Source organism: Gouania willdenowi, unplaced genomic scaffold (genome assembly GCF_900634775.1).
Source record: "Gouania willdenowi unplaced genomic scaffold, fGouWil2.1 scaffold_93_arrow_ctg1, whole genome shotgun sequence".
NCBI classification, from domain to species: Eukaryota; Metazoa; Chordata; class Actinopteri; order Blenniiformes; family Gobiesocidae; genus Gouania; species Gouania willdenowi.
This window is the reverse complement of record NW_021145258.1, coordinates 792,229-815,069: the sequence shown is the minus strand read 5'-3', so window position 1 is coordinate 815,069 and position 22,841 is coordinate 792,229. Positions and strand designations below refer to the sequence as shown.

The 22,841-nt window shown below is 36.3% G+C and overlaps 1 protein-coding gene across 4 annotated transcripts in view; it reads left to right on the top strand.

Annotated features, from left to right (window-relative positions):
- Nucleotides 1-21,214, top strand: part of LOC114461109 (uncharacterized) — a 46,560-nt gene extending 25,346 nt beyond the window's left edge. The window contains exons 1-7 of one of the 4 annotated variants that reach the window (XM_028442945.1): nucleotides 10,991-11,065; nucleotides 13,213-13,527; nucleotides 15,902-16,183; nucleotides 16,254-16,370; nucleotides 16,583-16,608; nucleotides 19,692-19,758; nucleotides 20,989-21,214. In XM_028442945.1, coding sequence (XP_028298746.1) covers nucleotides 11,020-11,065; nucleotides 13,213-13,527; nucleotides 15,902-16,183; nucleotides 16,254-16,370; nucleotides 16,583-16,608; nucleotides 19,692-19,758; nucleotides 20,989-21,068 — 933 coding nt within the window. In that variant the 5' untranslated portion in view covers nucleotides 10,991-11,019 and the 3' untranslated portion in view covers nucleotides 21,069-21,214. Of the gene's footprint in view, nucleotides 1-10,990; nucleotides 11,066-13,212; nucleotides 13,528-15,901; nucleotides 16,184-16,253; nucleotides 16,371-16,582; nucleotides 16,609-17,591; nucleotides 17,728-19,691; nucleotides 19,759-20,988 lie in introns of those variants that run through there. The other 3 variants (XM_028442946.1, XM_028442948.1, XM_028442947.1) reach the window with 3 other exon arrangements.
- The last annotated feature ends 1,627 nt before the right edge of the window (nucleotides 21,215-22,841 follow it).

Below are 22,841 nucleotides of genomic sequence, written 5' to 3'. Positions count from 1 at the left end.
CAACAGACTTTATATGTATCACTGCTCCTGAACAGATGAGGCTGAGCTGTACGATGTCATTTGTACAGTTTCAGCTGTGATGGAACAGGGAGACGTCTCATACCTGCAGGACTGCAGACCTCTAGGACTGATCAGCTAGTGGGCCTGGATATTAGCAGTAAATGTAGCGATAGCATGTAACTGAAACCTATGTGAAATATGCATAGTTTCAACTAGGTTAATTTACATGGTAAAAACTGTTCTGAAGAGATAAAAAAGTGGTAGACATTAAAAGGAGCAGGGTGAACCATTACACTGAGACTTTCTCTGTAAAACAGAAATGTATAAAGTATGTTTTTTATTCAAATTGATTAGGTCAAAGGGTAACAATGATTTGTCTCTAAAAGTAATCTCTGTCCTCTGACTGTTTCCATCAGGAATCCTGCACAGTCAGCATTTACTGGAGAGAGGCAGCAAATACTGAGGTGACGTTGGGCAAGAATGTCTATGTCTCACACTTAACTGTGTGACACATGGACGGGTTCCAGTTAAGTTCCGCTTGGCAGACCACTGTTAAGGTAAGAACATTAACTATTGTGGAAAGAAAGACACACACACACACACACACATACAGTGGAACACACTGTAGTGTTAACACACTGCTTTTTAAATTAAATGTTTCATCTATCTTTCTTAAAATGGTCTTTTTTTTCTCAGGTATCATGTGTTAAGCTATGTACATTGTTTGCAACATCCTAAACTTGATGTCTCTTTAAAATTCAAGTTTATTAAAGTTACATAGAAACATATTCCCATCATACACAAAGTGAGCTAATGTCATTAATTTAAATGTGTAAAGACTCACTGTCCAGAATGTGTCATGTTGTTCCCATTCAAGCCCATAATACCTTTAGCTTTCATAGATGTGAGGTTTCCAGCTGATCTTATTGTGGAAAGTCACCCTCAGGAAGTCATATACTCTGTCTACATTTACATTGTGTATCATATCTTCAACATGTTATTTAAATACAGTTGTGTTTGTAATGTAAATTCATCTCATCACTAACAGGAGCTTGGTCTCACAGAGGTGGAGGAGGAGCTAACCATTGATGGAGGACGGGATTCTAACACTTCTAAGTGATGACAGGCAGCTGTTCATCAATGAGGAGCTGTGGCAACCGTTTCAAGATCTCTTTCTGGAAAACAGCTTCTCTATGAGATGCAGGGATAATGGAGAAAAAGTGGTGGCTATCCTCTCCCCCTAAGTGACTCAATCTTTATATAGTGTTTATGTTCATATGAAAATCATAAAGTGTTTTGTTCATAACAAAACTATGAGTGCACTTCTCTGACCTCTTTACATTGATCTATTTCATCCAAACTGCAGCTTTTTGGGGAAAGTTACTATATCATGCAGCATGCAACCACAGTTATGTACTAATAATATATAGTCATGATTTACAACTAATTGCATTACTTTAACATTTCACAATGATGTGTTACAAATATTTCACATTAATGTGTACTGCACGCATGACTCACAATAATGTCCAGTAAAATATAATGTACAGCTGTATACTGTAACTTAAGACCATGCCTGTGGAATCACTGTGAGATAGCAATATGTAGCTGTAGAATTACATTGTCTTACTATATGTAAATTACAGTCACTGCCTGTATTTTTAACTTTACCATTAATATTTAATTGCAGTAATTTCCCATAAATTTACAATTTAAATAATACTGTGAATTATTGCAAATTTGACTTTTGAACTGATTTTACCACAAAAACATGGATTTAGATTTGCAAGATAAGAATAAAAGATAAAGAAAACAGACAATACTATTGTATATTTATAAATATTATTATGCATTCAACAAGAGCCGTCTCCCAAACTGGTGCTGCTCCAGAGAGGAAAGCAACAAGAGTGTTTTTAATGTCTGCCTTATGTTCACACTGTAAAACACACAGACACAAAAAGACCCTCATGCCTCACATTCAGTTACAGAGGTGGGTAGTAACACGTTTTATTTACTCCCTTACACTTACTTAAGTAACTTTTTGGATGCATTCTACTTGTAAGAGTAGTTTTAATGCAAGATACTTTTTACATTTACTTGAGTATATTTGTGAAACAGTACTTTTACTCCGTTACATTAGCCTACATTCTGCTCGTTACTTGGATTTTTCTTCATAGGTTGTTCAATACACAATCTTTGTTTTATCAGCGAGACTTCCGCCAAATGTCGTCACATGACACTGTTTCACCAATCAAACGTAGCCACTTGTAACATTTGACTCAATTTCACCAATCAAATGGCGCCAGGCAGTCACATGACTTCTTCGCGGCACAGCACAGAGGCAAAGTGACTACACGGGGCACATACATTAGAATGTGAGAAGACGACAACAATGTTGGTATCAACGGCGAGGGAACCAGAAGAGGCAGAACACTCCTGGTCCTACATGACAACCATGTTTAGTTTACAGATGACAAAAAGCAGCTGTATTATGCACTGTCATATCTGTCTACCCAAACATGTTGACATTTCAGCCAACAAGAACTCAACTTCAAACTTGAGGAAACATGTTGCGCTAAGTTATAGATGAGTTTTTGTCAATAGAAAAGCTAACGTTAGCCCTGTTATAATGTCATAAATAACTGGCAAATGTTTTACTGGAGAAGATACTTTCTACAGTGAGTTGGCCTGGATGTATTTGTATGTAACTGTAAAAACAGATATACCACGTGTGCACACAATCGCTAAATGTCTGCCTCCACTCCACATGACCAATTTAGAAATGAATGTGAAATAGCCTACAATGATAACAGAAAATGTGCACATTTGCAACCAGCACTGGTGCTCCTATGTCCATTTTAGAATCACAATCACCAAAAACTGTAGGAAAAGGCTTCTAAATGGAATTACTAGAATATAATAGTGCTATGAACCATTATGTTTGAAACATAATGATGATGAGACATCAACATTCATGTCAGCATTTAGAAGAATGACCAATCCGATCATTAATATAAGCTTGTAAATACCTTGTTTTAAAATTCATTCTGTAGATTTTCTCGTCTATACAGCAAATTTTTGTTGTCGTGTGTTTAGTGTGTCTTTGTTGTCATTTTGAGTGTTTTATGGATCATTTTTTGTTTTCTTTTAAAGCTTTTTCTGTTTTTGTTTTGTTTCTGTTGTTTTGTTATTGTAATTTTCTTGACATTTTGCTGTCGTTTTCTGGAGTTCTGTATATTATGTTGTTCATATAACTTCCAACTTCATAAATTACAATTTTGTTTTGGGGGTCGCATGTGGCCCCCAGGCCTTCAGTTGTTTATGTCTGAACTAGACCATTCAGATGAGCAGAAATTTTATGTGTAGGAAATGTTCCTGTTTCAATTTGGTCTGATGAGTGTATTTTAATAAATAGATCCTGTGTAGCCTCATTGATATTTAATTTCTGTCAACAGAGAGTTCACCCCAACAAACTGTCAATGTACACTAACTTAATAGAGTCTGAGAGAAAGCAAAAATCCTCCACTTCTGATGAACCTCCTTTGAAGAACTCCACAGATTCCATCTCTGTCCCTCCATGGTGTATAACACAGACAACACTTGACAAGCTTGTGCTAAATTTTGTATGTGAAGCCAACCAATCATTTTCTTTGGTTGAGAAACCATCTTTTAATACTATGATAGAAACCTTGCAACCTCAGTGTACAGTAATGACAAGAACAATATTGTGCTGTAGAATACAGGAAGCTGCAAAGAACATGAAGAGCACAATCATCAAAAAGTTGAGCACTGTGAACCATGTTGCTACCACAACAGACTGCTGGTCTGTCAGCCAGTGTAGTTACTTAGGTGTCACCTGTCACTGGATAGACCACACTTCTCTAAAGCCTCACACACATTTGATGTCCTTGCTGCAGCATTGGAGGTAATACATTCTGAGTACCACATCTGGGCAAAAGTAACCAAGACAACAACAGACAGTGGCTCAAACTTCCTGAAGGCTTTTCAATTATATGGTGTAGACGAGAAAGAAGACACAGTTGCTGATGGACAAAAGGAGAGGGACTCCATCCTTGATGATGCGTCAGAAGATTAAAGTGAGTTAGAGGTTGAGTATCAAAATGTGTCTGCTATTTTGGACGAAGACACCGGCCTTGAGTATCAACTTCCAAAGCACCAAAAGTGTGTATGCCATCTCCTCAATCTCAAATCAACTCTTGACACCACTGCTGCAGGAGCTAGCAACGAAATGTTCAGGAGACTGTCTCGGTCTGCTTTGTAAAATGCAATGCCCTGTGGAATAAAACCAGCAGGTCAGCCATTGCTTTTGAAATAGTGGAACGTGAATGCAAATTCCTCTGACCCAATCAGACGCAATGGAGCTCCCTGTTCCTTGCTGTAGAAAGGCTTGTGTGCATCCAGAATGAGAAACAAGAAAAAGCAATCCGACGTATGCACAGCATTGAAAATAAAGATGTAAGATGGCAGGACTCGCATTGTTAAAAAGTAGAGTAAAACACAAGCACAGGTACAAGAAATCAATGAACAAAAACACACAGGTAAGTAAAAAACAGTCAAAAACACTAGAACAGGTGAGTACTGGGTTATATGGGAGTAATACACAGGGGAAACAGACATAACAGATTTTTTCAAGTCAAATGCAAGAGAACTTCTCACTGTGGTGATCAGAGCTTGAATGGCTGCTCCAATTATATAGGTCAGTTAACAACCAGGTCTACCAATAAAATGTCCTCATTTGCATATTTTCTTTTTTCCCACGATTCTTGAAAAAATCCTTAAAAATCAACAGAAGGTCCTAGACACTTGAAAATGTACACACTATAAATCACAGCCTTCTGATGGTCCAAGGTTCAAGCTTCTACAACCTTTCCTAAAATAAAAACACACAAAAAACAGATGCATCATTTTATTTGACCATTAAACTATTAATTACCTTCTGCGTCTGGGAGATAGTCTCTCCAGAAAGTATCGAAAACCTCCTCAGCAGCTCTCTTGTTGTTCCTTCTGGAGTATCTGTAAAGATCATCCATCTAATCAGTGTCAGTGTGTTTGACTCATTGCAGAACAGTGGTCGAGATTTGTCTGGATGACGCTGTATTTGGTCCAGAACCACAAGAGTTTTTAGTCTTTCACACAATATGTACAAATGTGGAATTTTGTACAACCCATACTTGTACACTTTAAATTGTCCCTTAGTTTTAGACAAACAAAATACATTTAGTGAAGCTAGTCTTACACCGTGTTAGATCAATCTCATGAGGAGTAATAATAATTTTAAGCATTAATTGACAGTACAACAACTAACACTGAATACCATTGAAATGGTCTTTGAACCCTGTGGATGACCTGAAACATAACAATGTACCAGTAGAACCCTGTCTCAGACATCCTGCATTGGCCAAGTAGTATAGCAAGAACACAGAACTTATTTGGGATTTTCCTGTGGGATCCCTGCATTTCACCATGTGTTTTTCTGTGGCTCCAAAGGGGTCGACAAATAAAAAAATGTTTTCCTTTGGATACATTGCCTTGGAGGGAAGGTTTTTACTAATAATTTATTCTGTACGCAAACATAGAAACATTTATTTCCTTAATGCAAAGCCTGTAATACGACTACTGTCCAGTGGTTGCTACTGCATATGCCACCAATTAAAACATAATAATTGGTGATGTCAATATGTATGTAATAAAAAGGGTTGGTTTTTTAAGAAAAATGAAAATAAATAAATAATTGTCAGCCATACCCTTTGCATTGTTTTAGCCATGCCATCACAGATGGACGCCATCTGAAATGTGTCTATTACAGTCACTGGCAACGGAAACTTCCGAGCTACTAAAGCAAGTAGGAACTCACTAACTGTATGAGGACGAAAGTATTATTGTGAATAAATAACATTTACTAGTCATTAAGCGTTTAATATGAAATAGTTACCTTGCCTGACTCTCCAGTTTCTGACCAGTTGCAAGTCCTTTAAAGTCTGCACTAAAAACTTTGTTTGGCCTAAGCTTTGCTCATAGGATATGACCCTCGCTGCCCCAAATTACATTTTTAATTACAATTTATTGAAGCTAAAAGTTGTACCAGGAGTTGGAGTACTGCATGGCTCTGTTGGGTCCACAAGCTTCTCCACGGCGGCCACCTTTATTAGTTTTGCTGGAATGTGGTCCTCTGGTGTCTTAAAATGGAGCAGTTGGTCTACATTCCCAGTTGTCTCCCTTCTAAGACACAAGGCTCACCACCTTGCCTTCGATCTTCCCTATTGTGAAGGGGTCAAGCATGTCAATGTCCATTTTCTCTCCCTTCCTGTACTCTGCCCCGATCTTTTTAAAAAAGACGTTGCTATCTTGAAAGTTGTCGTCCAGGCTCTTCTGCATCTTGTGGCACTTTGATGTTTTCCTGGACCAAATTATGAATTGCTGGTTGGATGTGTAGACCCTCGAAAACATCCTCACTAGCAACCAGCCTTTCTATCTTCTCTGTGGTAACCTAGATAGTTAGAAACAATATTATTCATAAACAATAAGAAACAATCCATTCAAGAAGCACGCTTACTACTACTTTACGTGCTGTTTTAATCATGCAGCCCCATACGTCAGTGGAGAGAGTAGACAGGAGTCCAGAATGTCTTGTGTTGAAAAGGTTTATTTACTTGATCAAAGAGAAGTGAATGAATGATCAGTACACATTATGTTCTGATGCTCCCTTCAATTCTGAAGTGTCTATCCTCTGAGGAAAGCACACAGACAATGCCATAGGTTTGAGTCATGCCCAAATATGGGCAGGTCCAACACATTTACGATATACAGAATTTGGTCTACTGGTCTATAGACAAAACACTGCTTAGATGCCACTCAGGATCTTTGTCCTCCATTTAACATAATATCACACTTTTGACCCCAGTGACCTTTACCCCAATCAGGGAGAACAGTCAAACGTACTTGGCTATTAAAACATTTCTGATTCTGATTCTGATCTAAAATTAAAAACACATTAAAGATGTGAATCTCTGCATTCATTTTCAGCCACAGGATAACATGATCACTATACTCAATCTATTACACATAGCACAAAATTTTGAAAGGAAATTATTGGTGGAATTGTCCACCAACTTGTTCAAACTTTCCACACATTCAGTCATCATCCGTTTTCTGGTGAAAAATGGTGTAAATGTGTGATATTGTCCTAAAACATGTATATGAGGCTTTTCTGAGAGACAAAAAGAAACGGGTCAAATTGATTTTTCCATTTCAGAACTTGAATTCTGTTTTTTCCTCTTTTTTTTTTGCGATCACGGAAAATCAGAGGCCCTACATCTGCAGCTGCTCACTCACAGTTTTCTTGTGCTTATATCACATGACTGCACTGCATTTTTAATCTGTTATTGTTGAAAGAACTCTCAATTTTTCTAAATTCCTGAAATTTCTCACAAACAAATCCTCAGAATTCCTTTAAATTGCACAATAATTGGAGATAATGTCGCTGAATTGCTCATTCTTTTCTGCCTATAATTTGCGGCCCACTGGAGATCAAATCTTTTTGGAATTACAGACACTATTTATCAGCAGATTAAAAAAAAAAATCAAAAATCAAACATAAACCAGTGATTACATCATAATACTAAAGCAAACACTCACCAGTTTGTGTTGCTCTGATTGCTGTTTCCCTGTAAATGAAATGCATTAGTCTACTTAGCTCAGTGGTTCCCAATCTTTCTTGTCCCAAGTACATGTTACATTTTCACAACTCATGTGTACCCCCTCTTCATATAATAAGTACCCTCTCCATAATTTCATATGCTTTTTCATTAGTGGAACAGTGGACTCTCCTAAACCTCTAAATGGGTCTTAAAGGTTGGTTTTCTACGGCTTTATCTACTAATTCAAAACAATGAGTGTAATCTAAAGTGAAATTCATATTTTTTTTTAAAAATTACCAATGCAACTTTTATGTAATTACTTCAATAGTGAGTAAATGTGGCCTCCAATGTCAAATGAAGCAAATTATTGTCTCATATTGTCACCATTGTGATAAAATGGCCTCTACAGCATAAACATAATCCTGTTTCAATAAATTACAATACAATATAGTGGTTTATTGAGCAATAGTCCTGTTAATTTGTGGTGAATTTGTCCAAAAAATGGCCTAAAAAAGAACATTTTCTGATCATTTTTAAATGAATTGTTCAATCATTCTGTGTACCCCCTGTAATGTGCTCCTGTAGCCCCAGAGGCACACATACCCCTGTTTGGGAACCACTGACTTAGCTGATGCTTCAGTTATCACAGTTTTATTTGTAATGCTTGAAAGTCATTAGTTAATGATTATCATTATATCACTGATCGCACCAAAGTGTCAAGTTTACCTCAGATGTTTCTTTTGAAATCAAAAATCCAACAAACGTGGGTATTTTTATTAAAGTCACATTTATTTGTTTAAGGAAACAAATGATGTTGACTAAAGGGTTGATCGTCTGCTCGCTGCTGTGTTTAAGGGACTTTTTCTTGTTGTAGCGTCGTCCTCCTGAGTATTCTGTGTAAACTGCACTTGCAGAACGTGCTTGTTTCAAGTGTCTCTCCAATAACTGGGAAGCAGCCAGTCTCACTCAGATGTGCCATCACCGTGCTCCACTGTGAGAAAACATGTTACAGTTGTAAATATGTATGTCTTTGCTGTGACATTAAACACAAACCCTTTCATTTTCCTTATTTATCAAATATGGCTAACAGGGTTGGGCTCAATTATATTTTTCTGTTACAATTATGTTTTCAATTACTAAAGTTCAATTACAAGTAATCACAATTACTGAGCCTGAAATAAATAACCTAATAAAAGTTTACCTTAGCTTTCTGTCAGCCTCTCTTGTAATAACGAGTCCGGGTCTGAAATCAGCTGTAAAACACACACACACACACACACACACACACACACACACACACACACACACACACACACACACACAATCTATCATCTATTTTTTTTCCCTATCTATTTTTTGGGGGATTACCGGAGAAAACCCACATAAGAGTGACACACAAAAAGATTTTTCTTGATGAAGAAGTAAGAAAGGTTGGATGGGTGTGTTCAAATGTAGATTATCTATGACTGCGTGTGACTCGACGTCAGACTGATTTAGATTGAAGTATCAGAGGACTGGTCTGCCTTTCAAAAAACAGCAAATAGGCAGAAGATTTTCGATCGTTGATGACGTCCTGAATTGATGTTTCTTTCACATTGTTGTCGTTATATGTGAGCCAAGATTTTGAGCTTTGGCTCTGCTGACTGTTCACTCCATCACAGATGTAATGGCCATATTCAGTCGATGTTCCCAGATGACTTACAATGCTGACCAGAGAATATTTAACCGATTTTCTCTCATTCACGCAAATTTTGCAGGAATCTCTAGAATCTGTGAAAAATCAACAGCTCCATTGTTCTTTACTGTCTTATGATTTTGGACAGAAAAGCGTGTCAGCTGTACAACCAGCACGTTAGGAAGGGATTGGAAAAAGTCTTTCTGAGAAGACTCTTTGAACCTTCCAACAGTTTCCTCTGTCAGGCCATCCAGGAGACACTTGTCTAGTGAGGTGTTGGCCTTCACAGTCTGAGTCATAATGATGAAGTTTTCAACAATGCTTGACTTTGAACCACATCTCAAGCAGGTTCTGGTGTGCATCATATTGAAACTGAAGTGAGCATCAACTGGACACAAGTAATCTATCTGACCTTGGTTGCTATAGCAATGCTATCAGAATGCCTCCTGTTTTCCCCAAAAGGAGCAGACTCACTGCTTACCCCTATCTCAAGGGGAGACTGTGTCTAAACCCAAGGTTTGGTGTGGCCTTATCATGACCACAAAGCCTAGTTTAACCCAGTGCATATTAACTATGGAAAATTCCCTAACACGTGCTGCTTATAGTAAACAAACGATCAAACAATAGCTTGGCATCTAACGCCACTAGTCTCTCTCATAATCTTGAAATTAATAAACAAATAATGCAAACAATCAGCGCATAATGAGCTACACACATACCGACGCTGTCAGTTGCAGTTTTAGTTTCTCGCTGCTCAGCAGCCAGAGCAGACTGGCAGTAGACAGGTAGAAGTCTCTCCTGATAGGGGGACAGCAGCAGAGAGCATCGAAGGCAGGGATCAGTTTGCTTTGACTTGTAAAATAACTAACCTTGATATTAACTTTTTTATTTTTTATTTTCCTCATTTGAGATGTGGCTTGTGAGGGGGAGGGTGCAGAGCAGCAGCACCACCTCCACCCACGACTCACAGGAGCATTGCTAATGAGCAACTGGCACTCTGCAAAAGGAAAGTCTTGAAAAATGGCACAAGTTTTGTTATTTTGGCTAAAAACTTCACAACAATTTAAAGACCAGTGAGAATGAAAATAGCTATTAAAAAAAAGGAGGATTGGAGGGGGTCTTTAAAAGGGTTTTTAGAAGATTAAATTTAGTATTGTATTCTTGTAGACCTTGTAATGTTTGTCAGTCCTCATAAACCATAACCTGGTTTGTGTTTGTGTGTTACATGTAAACAGGCCTCATAAACACTGTTGGTCTCATAAGGTTTTCATTAAAACATTTTTTTTTTTTTTTTAATTATATTTTGGAAATGAAAACAATTATTCAAGAATCATAAATGTAGTGAAATGAGTGTAGACTGTTGGAATAATGTGACTGTTCATTATTGCCAGTGTCTCTGCTGTGATGTTCTGTGTTCGCTATAGTCGACTTTGTAATTTCCTTTTTTGGTGATAAAGTTGAACTGTTTCATCCTGTTTGGCCTTGTGTGTGTAGCACATTATTTAAAGGAGACGTTAGTTTAGAATCACTGTATAATGTGTTTTTATATTTTTATATGCATAAACCCCACCCATTTAAACTCCTCTTCCTCTTTTTATGACATCACTGATATAAGATAATATTTTTGCTCAGTGCACTCACAGATCAGAGTGTGAGGAAACATTAGAAACATTGATCTACAGCAGAATGCTTCTCCTGCAGCTCACTCTGCTCTTTGTGCTCGTGCTTGGAGGTAAACTTCTTCTTCTGTTGATGTTGTTTTATCATTTAACAGAGTAGATGCTTTGGATTTCATTTGTTTTAATGAATTAGTGATTAAAAAAAAAACTATTCCTGTGTCAAAAACATATGGATAGAGAATATTGACAAAATACCATTTCATATCAAGTTTAAAGGCAAATTGTTATATTTATTTTAAAACAGAGCTCATTTTGAAAAAAGAAAAGAAAAAACTTAGTTTAAAGTTAGTTTTATTTCAGTCAGATAATAATGAACCCAAAAAGCTGAAATACATCAGTTTTACGTTAGACAATTGAACCGACTCAAGTTGTGATTACTTTGATCAAATTAGTTTATTTCTTTGAACAAACAGTAGAAAATGATTAGGAGAACACAATGAAGGAGTATGGACCTAATTTAGGGCCACAGAATGAAAATTATAAATTTATGTTAAGAAGGTTTTTTATTTGGAGCTTCCTCTTCTTCTTCTTTTAGTTTATGAAAAACTTTCAGTTTTTACATTTGTGGAAATCAAATGAAATAATGTATTTTAAAAACTTACAAAGATTAATCTGAAGGTATTGTGTGTAAGAGGAAATATGATTTTAAAAATGATGAAAAAATGCTGGTCGCTGTAATCATAATTAAGTTGTAATTGTAAATGACTTTCTGAGGATAAATAATAATTGTAATTGAATTGTATTTGGAAAAACTGCTTATGGTTGACTTTCTTTGTGTCTCTATGTTGTTCTGCCTGAACACCAGTGTGAGTTTAAAAAGCAGAGAAATGTGATGAAATCCGGTGCTGACGTTCTGGGCGTGCTCAGTGAGATCACCACAAAGAGGAACATCACAGATCTGAGGCTGAGGAAACATTTGAAAGAAATGTGATAGATCTGCACAGCTGTAATGCTCACCAAAAATGTCTTTCTCACCAGCAAAAGTAACGTTTCAGGCCTTAGCCCTTCATCAGACTTAGGAAACAGCTCTGACACACCTGCATATATACATGGGATGATTAGGTCACATGATCAGAGGGGGTCACATGATTCAATAAAAAACTATGAGACTTGTGAGATATATAGTATAGATGTTTTACATATCGATCACATTTATAATTGCAGAGACTGTAAAACAGGTGTGAATTGGCACATCTAAAAAAGCAGTGAACCAGTGCAACCACAACATAGTGCAAAAATACCAGAATTACAAATATATTATGAATTATATACATAGAATTATAAATACATTCATGAATATCAGAATTATAGATATATTACAATAGATTATATAAATAGAATTATGAATACATTTAACAATACCAGAACCACAGATATACTTGTAAATCACAGAAATGCAAATGTATTTACACATATGTACATATACACAAAACACATATAAATATTGATTTTTACAAAGTTTTTACAATAAATTAGAGAGTAGTGTGTTGTCATGGTTGTAAATGTTGTCAATTACGATTACAGTGGCCAGCAATTTTTCCAAATACAAAAAAAAATTATAAATTTCTTTTATCCTCAGAAAGTCAATTACAATTACGTTCTCAATGACTAAATTCCAATTACAAAGAATCAAAATGACTGAGCCTGAAATAAATAAGCTAATAAAAGTTAACCTTCCTCTTGTGTTAGCTTTCTGTTAGCATCTCTAATGATAACTGGTCCTAAATCAGCTGTAAAATACACTAAAAACAAATATCTATCATCTCATTTATTTTATATCTATTGGTTACCTTGTTAGGTTTTATAATCAATAAAAATATAGATTTTAATACCTTTAGATTTATTTAATTTTTAATGGTAAAATGTGGTAAAGCTTGATATGAAACTTATTTTAATAATTGTTAACTACATATGTGTAGAACTGTACATAGAACTGTAACATGGTTCCCCAGTTTTGTGTTAAATTATAATTGATAATTTTTATAGATTTTTCATGGCAATTACAATTACAAAGTCAATTATCTAAACTCAATTACAGTTTAATTACGATTACAACAGCAACAGATTTTTAAAATTAAAATTACAATTATAGTTATGCCATAATTATCATAAATTATCAATTGCACAATTACAATTATAATTGACCCCATCCCTGTTTTATTTTATAACTTTATAATGACTGCTCTGTGTTTCTTTGCAGCAGGCAGCAGTGACAACATCAACATCTATCACAGAGCTGGAGATGAGGTCATCATGTCCTGTAACAATGTGGATTCATCTGAAACATCATGTTCTAGCATTAAATGGTTTTACTACAGAGACATGTTTACTACTGATACCATTGTTAGTGATGGACAGATTAATGAAGATTCACCTCAAGCTGCTAAACTGAGTCTGGGCCGTAGATGTTCTTTGACCATCACAAACATCTCCTCTGAGGACGCAGGAGTTTACATCTGTTACTATGGCAACACATTTAAACAAGCCACATCTGTGTATCTGAACATTTTAACACGTGAGTAACATGACATTATTGCAGCTGTTCATAAATTTACTACGACAATGAACAATGCAGAGAAAGTCACATTCAGACCCAAACAGATAAATATGATCTATGACTGAAGCTTTGAGGAATCACATGTAGAAACTCCACCAGTTCAACACACTCCAATGTAGGCTTTTTCCTCTACTTCCTAATCAATGATATCATAGGTTTTATTATTTTTGGTGTGGGCGTCTGAGACTTTTCTGTGTTACTATACCTCTTTTTTAAAATGGTAAAATGTGCTAAAGCTTGATATGAAACATATTGTTAACTACATATGTGTAGAACTGTACATAGAACTGAAACAAATGTTAAATTATAATTGATAATTTTATAGAACTTTCATGGTAATTAGGGAGGGTTTTTCCTCTATTTTCTCACTAATTCTTTAGTTGAACAGCTCTAGGACAGATGACAACAGTAGTTATTTTTTAAGTTTTAGTCACAAGTAAAGATTTAGCAGTCCTGTTTCTGTTTGTTCCTGAAACTAAGCCCTCACGCAGGTGGCGTAGCAGAAGAAATTATGTCCAGACATTTGAGAGTCCTACATTTTTCTTCTTGAGCTGCTGAGATGGGCCCAGAACAAAGAGTGAAGCTGGTGTAAGACGTGATTGGCCGATTTAATCACAAGGCATTCCAGCCCCGCCCTGTAGGCGATTTGAGAGGGGATGAGGGGAGATGGTGTCTCAGTTATCATCAAAATGACCAAAATGTGTCCCCTTTGTCAACCTGCCATCCCTCCCTCAGCCTGGGCAAAGCAGTAGATGTTAAAGCTGCAGTATGTTGAATAGTGAGACACTCCCCTCTCCCCCTCCCTTTCTCAGCGTCAAGCTCCTGTATTTCTGAAGCTCATTTACAGCCAGGAGAAAGAGCAGAGATTCACTGTCTACTCTGAGCATATTGTAATCTAAAGTGTTCTAAGATGATTATAGATTTTTGACCAAATGATGCCATAAAAAAAACTTACATACTGCAGCTTTAAAGACCATCAGTTCTGGCCAGGGTTGGGGTCATTTCTAATTGTAATTGCGTAATTGATAATTAATTACAATTATGTCATAATTCTAATTGTAATTTAAAAAAATGTTGCTGTTGTAATTGTAATTACATTGTAATTGAGTTCAGATAATTGACTTTGTATTTGTAATTGCAATGAAAATTCTATAAAAATTGTAAATTGTAATTTAACACAAAACTGGGGAACCATGTTACAGTTCTATGTACAGTTCTACACATATGTAGTTAACAATTAATAAAATATGTTTCATATCAAGCTTTTCCACATTTTACCATTTAAAAATTAAATAAATCTAAGGATAAACTGACACATAAAAGTCTCAGACGCCCACAATAAAAATATTAAAACCTATATTTTCATTGATTATAAAACCTAACAAGGTAACCAATAGATATGAAATAAATGAGATGATAGATATTTGTTTTTAGTGTATTTTACAGCTGATTTAGGACCAGTTATCATTAGAGATGCTAACAGAAAGCTAACACAAGAGGAAGGTTAACTTTTATTAGTTTATTTATTTCAGGCTCAGTCATTTTGTTTCTTTGTAATTGGATTTTAGTAATTGAGAACGTAATTGTGATTGACTTTCTGAGGATAATAAATAATTGGAATTTATTTGTAATTAGAAAAATTGCTGGCCACTGTAATCGTAATTGACAACATTTACAACCATGACAACACACTACTCTCTAATTTATTGTAAAAATGTATATATATATGTGTTATGTGTATATGTACATATGTGTAAATACATTTGCATTTCTGGGATTTACAAGTATATCTGTGGTTCTGGTATTGTTAAATGTATTCATAATTCTATTTATATAATATATTTATAATATATCTGTAATTCTGATATTTATTAATGTATTTATAATTCTATTTATATAATTCATAATATTTTTGTAATTCTGTTTTTTTTGCCCTATGTTGTGGTTGCACTGGTTCACTGTTTTTTTAGATGTGCCAATAACTGGTCCTAAACCAGTTATCATTAGAGATGCTAACAGGAAGCTAACACAAGAGGAAGGATAACTTTTATTAACCTATTTATACAGGCTCAGTAATTGTGATTAATTGTAATTGAACTTTAGTCATTGAGAACATAATTGTAATTGACTTTATGAGGATAAAAAAAAAATGTAGTTCCATTGTAATTGGAAAAATGCTTGACACAGTATTTGTAAATGAATTGTAATTGAACATGGGTAATTAAAAACTTACAGTAATTGTAACTGAAAAATGTAATTGACACCAACCCTGGTACTGACCACAAATATCACTGTTCATTTAATTATTTGGATTCTTTCACATTTTCCTCAGTCTCAGCAAATCAAAGCACTGATCCAGTGGGAGGAGTCACACTGACGTGCACTCTGTTGGGGGACACATACACCTATTGTGAAGAAGGCATCCTGAGATGGCTGGATGAGGAGAGAGATGAACTGAAGCAAGATGATGATGAAGTCTATTATAGTAGACAGATGAAATGTGTTTCTGATCTGATGATAACACATCAGATTAACCACAACAGAAGATACACCTGCCAGTTTGTTATAAACAATGAAGTGAAGATTTCTGCTGACTACACACTTGTGTCTACAGGTAGGACGACCAATCAAATCTCACCTTTAACATGTAAACACTGTCTTTATATGTTCTTCATTGTTTTCAGCTCCAAACAAAATCATCTTCATCCTCAACATTGCAAAGATTTGCCTGCTGATCATCCTGGTTGTTATTGTTACTACTGTTCAGATTAAATACAGGAGGAGGACTGGAGCAGCAGAAGGTGTGTATCTCTACAAAGATTTAGTTAAAAACCTATGACAACAGAACATAAAGGTCTGTGACTCAGAGAGGACAAACTATGAAAGGATAAACTCTTCTTTTCTGTTTGTTTGCTGCTGAGAATCATATCAACACTGTACGACTTTAGTTATAACATCAATAACCAGTTTTTGATTCAATTCCAATGACAGAAATGTCTTTTTTTTGTTACAGATGCTCAAGATCAAGATTGTGTTCCTGTGAGTATATTTATAACCAACCAGCTTCTTACTAAACACACGTCAGCTCTCAGGAACTATTTAGGTTCTCAAATGTGGTCCAACAGCAGCAAAAGTAACCAGTGATTGTTTCCCAATACACAGAGTGGTTGATATGTGACTGCTCTAGGTTTAGACCTAAAGAAAAGAATCTGAATTATTAAACACAGGTGTTATGTACGTGGTTAGGAATATTAAAAGAGACAGCAGACTCGTGTATGAAAACATGAACTTTTTAACTTTCTTCTTCTTCTCTGCTATACAGTCAGCAACACAGCATCATTCAACCACAGCGACCCCTGTGGTGTAGCAACTGAAGACACAACATATTTCCCCTTTGTTTAAGAATGTTACTGATAACTAGGAAATAATCAATACCTGAAATCAAATAAGACTGACTGTAAATTAGTGTTAACTTCAATCTTCATAATTGTTTTTTCACTGCAATCACTTGTTAACATTAACAACATTACTCGGTAGTACAAAATAATTATAAAGTAGCAACATAACCTTACAACTACAATTACAGTATCTCTTCCACTTGTAATTCACATCATGACAAAGTCATTTCACATTGTCTGGAATGTTTTTCCTTTTTTTTTTACATCATTTTCTATTTCAATATTCCCCCCAAAGGCCATGAGAACAAATAATGTTTGTAATCGTTAAGTCAAGCAGGCTTATTTCTGAACCTCGTGGGTCTAGGCACGTTATCAAACAGTGGTGGTGCAAGTTCTGGCTCAGGGGCTGGGGCAGCAGTCATGGTTTTAATGATGTTCTTTGAGCTGTCTGGGACCAGAGAGAGATGAGATGCATTCCATGTACGACCATCCTACTTTCTTGGCTTCGCTTGCACGACGTGCACAGGAGATTGGGACTCAGCTGAAAGAGTCCGTACATGCACGATCGCAGCTTCCATATTAACTGATAAATCCATCCATATTTCCCTCTGTTTGCACCAACAGCTTCTCCCGTATTCTTGGGCTGCTGGCATGCTCAATGAGTTGGTCCTGGATCATCTCATCAGTATTCTCAGTAAACGCACACGTCACCGCCAGCTCTTGTAGCGTGTCAACATACTCAGCAACAGTCTCATGCAGCCTCTGCACTCGTTGTCTCTCCACCACGACATTTATTGCAGGTCTGAAGTGTGTACACAACACGGTCAAGGTGGACTGATAGCTCGTACCTCCATCCGTGAGTGTGTAGAAGATATGTTGTCCTTCGGCGCCCAAGCAGTGCAGTAGGAGCGCACGTTTCCTCTTGTCAGCCCACTCGTCTCCCTCCATGTGAATAGCAAGCAGGTAGTTGGTGAACATCTTCATCCACATATCAGAAGGAATTGTGGGTTGTCCGGCAGATGCAAGAAATAACGCAGGTCGAGGCAAAACACTCGCCATCCTCGTCGTCAATTTGTTATGTGTGTGGTTAGGAATATTAAAAGAGGCAGCAGACTTGTGACTGAAAACGTGAACTTTTTACTTTCTTCTTCTTCTCTGTTATACAGTAGGGGTTGACCGACTTCATAATTTTAAAGGTTGACTTTATGTGCATACTAGTCAAGTCGACGTTGACTAGTCGATGACATCACAGTCGAGTGGCAACCGAGTGCAGGTGTTGTGCCAAAATCTGTGACCCAAATAAATTTGTGACAACAAGTGGCAACAGTTCCAACCCCTGCGGCTTCTCGGCGAACATTTACTTCCCCTAAACACGTTTGTAATTCTTCCCCAGTCTGCATTTACTTCACCCACCAGAGCGTCATGTTTAAGGGTGTGTAAATAGCTCCTTAATAGCTACGGAGAGATTTAGTCAGTTGACGTAGCACTCTTCTTCTCTACCGCAGAGAAGCTGCAGCAGTCACAGATTTTTAAGAGTCACAGACTTTGGCACAACACCACCAGCCCCTGGGATACTGGACATGCTGTAGAAGCTAAGTAAACCCAGGAAGTGCTGCTTCGCCTACCATGAGTCTATGGTAACTGTTAAGCCCCAAAACTTCCTCAAAGCCGGGCGTTTAGACTTTGTTTGGGCTGTTTTTAAAGTAGCTTCGGCTTCCTTCACCAAAGCCGGTGTTGTCAAACCTCTTTGGAGCTATTTACATTTTAATGTCTGCCGAGAAACCACAGTCGTCACCTCCAGTCACAGATTATTATGGGTCACAGCTTTTGGCACAACAGCGGTCTTCCCCCACTAACGAAGCCTCCGTCCTGCACTGCTGTTTTCCAAATCTGCTTAATACACAGACATGTTACCACTACAGCTAACGTTAGCATGTATATTAGCCATAGTATCTGCCTACCAGCTGCAGTTTGAGCACAAACCAGGAAGGAGCGAGAATTGCTTGATTTTATACAAGGACCCTCGTTTGCTGTGTTGTGTCGCCATCTTGGGCTAAAGTCAGGTACTGCGACAAGTCAACGTCACGTAGACAGATTTGCGAGACAACACTAAAGTCGACTAGTTTGTTCAACCCCTACTATGCAGTCAGCTGCACAGCATCAATCAACCATAGCAACCCCTGTGGTGTAGCAACTGAAGACACAACAACATTGGAGAGTGGCATGAGAGCTGTGTTTCAGATTTAGAAAGGATGTAAATTTGGGATGCATCATCTGTAGTGTTCCTTTGAATCAAGGGGTGTTTCTGCCTTTTTAACACTGAACACCCTCATCAAAGGTGACCAGCTACAGGGTGATCAAGCCTGAGCTTGCGTCCCATAACTGTTTCCCACTCTCTCCTATCTGCAGTTTTAGGCCACCTCACACACACTTGAAAAACACCAAGAATGTAATCAATGAACTCTTTATAATTCAGGGTCTTCCTAGATTTAACTTTAGAGGCTTTATCAAAACCAAGGTCATGAGTTTTGTGCTAAAGTTAAAAAGTGTATCATTAGTTGTATCTAGTTTGTGTGGACTGTCTGAGAAAGTAATTTCAGAAATGCTTTATAGCATTTGTTACTATTTTTACACATTTTACACATTAACTAAAGAGTTGTGATTGTGGATTGTTACTTGTTATCACTATAGTTTCTACTTCTGAAGTACTTTGTTTGCACTCAGGATGAGCAGGACAGCAGAGTGATCTATGGTAATGTAGAGAATCACCAAGGCCCTGCCCAGCACCACGGTAAGTGACTCATATACGTCCCAGCATTCAAGGATCTGTAACCTATGCAATATTTGAGCTGTTGAACTGTTACACATTATAACAATAACACAGATACACAAACAATTCTCCCAAAATATTGATGGGATAGGTTTATCGTAATCAGAATAAGTGTTTGTTTTCATACTTTTTTTTAATAAATGGTATTGTGCTCTGCAGCACTGTGTGGTCTTACAAAGGTCTTATAGACATAATTTACAGGGGTCCTTTAACTCTGTTAACAGCATCTGCCTTTATTGTCGCTTCTGTGGAAACATCCTTATCTTTAACCCTTGCAACACATCCTGGTATGTGTGCATTAAAATGACCGTAACTGTTAAAATTTGCTCAATTTGAAAAACTCCAAATGTTTCTATAAGCTAAGATGTTGTGCTTTATGGACAACCTACAAACATTACAGTAATCACGTTTCCTCCTTTGTAAAAACCCTGCAAAGAAGTCGCTTCGGCTTGCGGGTGGTGCTGGGGAAGGGGTGCTGCGCGTGCAAACATGGAGATTCAAAAAAAGAGCAAATTATTTCATATTTGTAGCAAAAAAATAGAATCTGGAAGACCTTCAAGGATGAGGAAACTTCCACAGAGGTTTATAGACGTGTTTGATGTCGAAGCCTGGGTCGACAGCGCTGCAAAGTTTGCTGCAAGAGAACTCCTGGGAAGTGTTTGTGTTAGTGATGTAGGCCTGTGTCTGCAGCCACACAGGAACTGCTTCCTTCAGTTCCATTGATGCCATTAGGGCCAAAAACACCTGTAATTAGTTTTTGCACAATTATAACCAGGAAAACATTATTATTTTTTTTTTATTGTAAATAGGTTTATATTCTCCTGAATGTTTTTATTCCTACTAAAACTAAAAAAAACTATTTTGTTTTTGTGTTTTTTTTAATTTCAAAATGGTATTACACTGTTGGAACAATAATAAATAGTGATAAATTGCCATATATTGGAGGTCTAAAGTGTAATGGAAAACACTTCATCATAGGACATTTTTATGACCATTTTATATGGACAAAATATGCAAGAAAACCCAGGCGGAGATGTTAATATTACAGGTATTAAAGGGTTAAAACTCTGATTAAATTACAAGGGTGTGAAACACCAAGAAGGTGGAGACAAATGCTTCCTTGTTGACATATGCTGCTATCCTCTTTTAAACACATACAATCAATCAAAACTCCCGTATTGTTTCCTGTAGGTCAGAAAAAAAGAGGAGGAAGAGGAAGAAGAAGTGATGTCTTCAACAGTCAAAGAAGCAGTGAAGAAGATAGTGTGTGAGGAGAGGACAGAGGAATTTTACACCAGCTTTAACTGTACATGAAAAGAAGCTGTAGCAGTAACACGCCTCCACTGATGTGTGTGCATTTCATAAGTTCTTTTTACGCAGTGACTCTTCTTTTTGTGGCTCATTTTTTTACAGTTTGGTTTGGTGGATCAGCTTTTTTCAAAGTGTAACAATGTGGAAACATCAAAGCGATCAGCAGACGTCTCTGATGTAGACTGGCAGTTGTCAGTCGAAACCTGTCAGGAGATCAAAGTGGATTTATTTAAGAACAGTTGCTTGAATAAATGAAACCATAACATAACATTATCATCAGAAGTTTGAAAAGAACATCAAGATCTTTTGTCGGCTGTCAATGTTTATTTCCATAGTAGAGCTTTTTATCTTTTAATTACAAATTTATTCTAAGACATTTTTTCTCGTAATAGAATAAGTTTACTTTTGTAATATTAAGACTTACTGTATATTTAAAAAAATGTCTTATACTAATACAACTTTACTCTTAAAGTCTATAAAAACGATGCTCACACTGATCTTCTTTCTTCATCTCTGACCCAAGATAAGCTGTAAATATGTCTAAATTTACTTTCTATTTTCAGCTTCTTTTTTTCTCACTGTCTTCTTCTTTTCTGTTTGTTCCTCCTTGAAAATTTCCACTTCACAATGTCTGCTTTGATCTCTGTAATTATCTCTGCAAAGAGTGAGAGTCACATTGTGAAAAAACAAAACAAAACTAAAAAACACCACAAATGAAGCCCTCAGTTTCTTTGCAGTTGTAGTTTAGAATCTCACACAGCTCAGTTACAGTCAGTGTCTCAGGTACAACATGTTTAAGCAGAGGTGAAAGTAATGGATTACAAGTACTCACATTACTGTAATTGAGTAGCTTTTATGGGTACTTGTACTTTTTTGAGTATATTTCTAAATAAGTAATTTTACTTGTGCTTAAGTACATTTAAAAGAAATAAAGTAATTCATTACATTTCTACACCAGCATTATGTACAATTAAATGATACAAAATCGAACCAGTGTAACGTAAATCGGGGAGTACCCCAAGGCTCCATACTTGGGCCATTACTGTTCATATTATACATTAATGACTTTACAAAAACATCAGAAATATTACAGAGTATTTTATTTGCAGATGACACAACCTTATTTTACTCACGTAAAGAAATACAGGAGACAATGGAAGTAATAAATGAAGAACTCATAAAAATAAAACATTGGTTTGATCAAAATAAATTAGTTCTCAATGTAACATTAGACATAGAGATCCATCAAACCCACTATTTATCAAATGTAAGTCACTAAATTTTATTGATATTGTTGATTATAATATTCTTCAGATTTTGTATGAAGCCAATAATAAAAAAAAATTGCCAAAGAACATCTGATAAAGGTTTGAAAAAAGATAAATGACAGGAAAAAATGTATTATGCTGAAGAAGAGATATGAGACAGAAGTGTAAATGTATTGTTGACAATGACTTTGTTGCAGCTTGACTTTGTTTAATGTAATTATTCTTTTTTTTTAAGGAGGGGTCAGATGTTTTAAGTTTTTACTTCTTTCTGCTCTTTTTTATTCATATTTTTTTCTTTTTTCAATGTGGAGAAGAAATAATATTTTTAATGTCTTGAATGAAATAAATAAACAAACCAAAGGAAATGATTGTGCAACTAAGTTATGTTTATCCAAAGGAACCTATGATCAACGTACAGTGCACTGTGTCTGTATTCTGACTGTTGTCAAAGCGTTGGATTAAAAT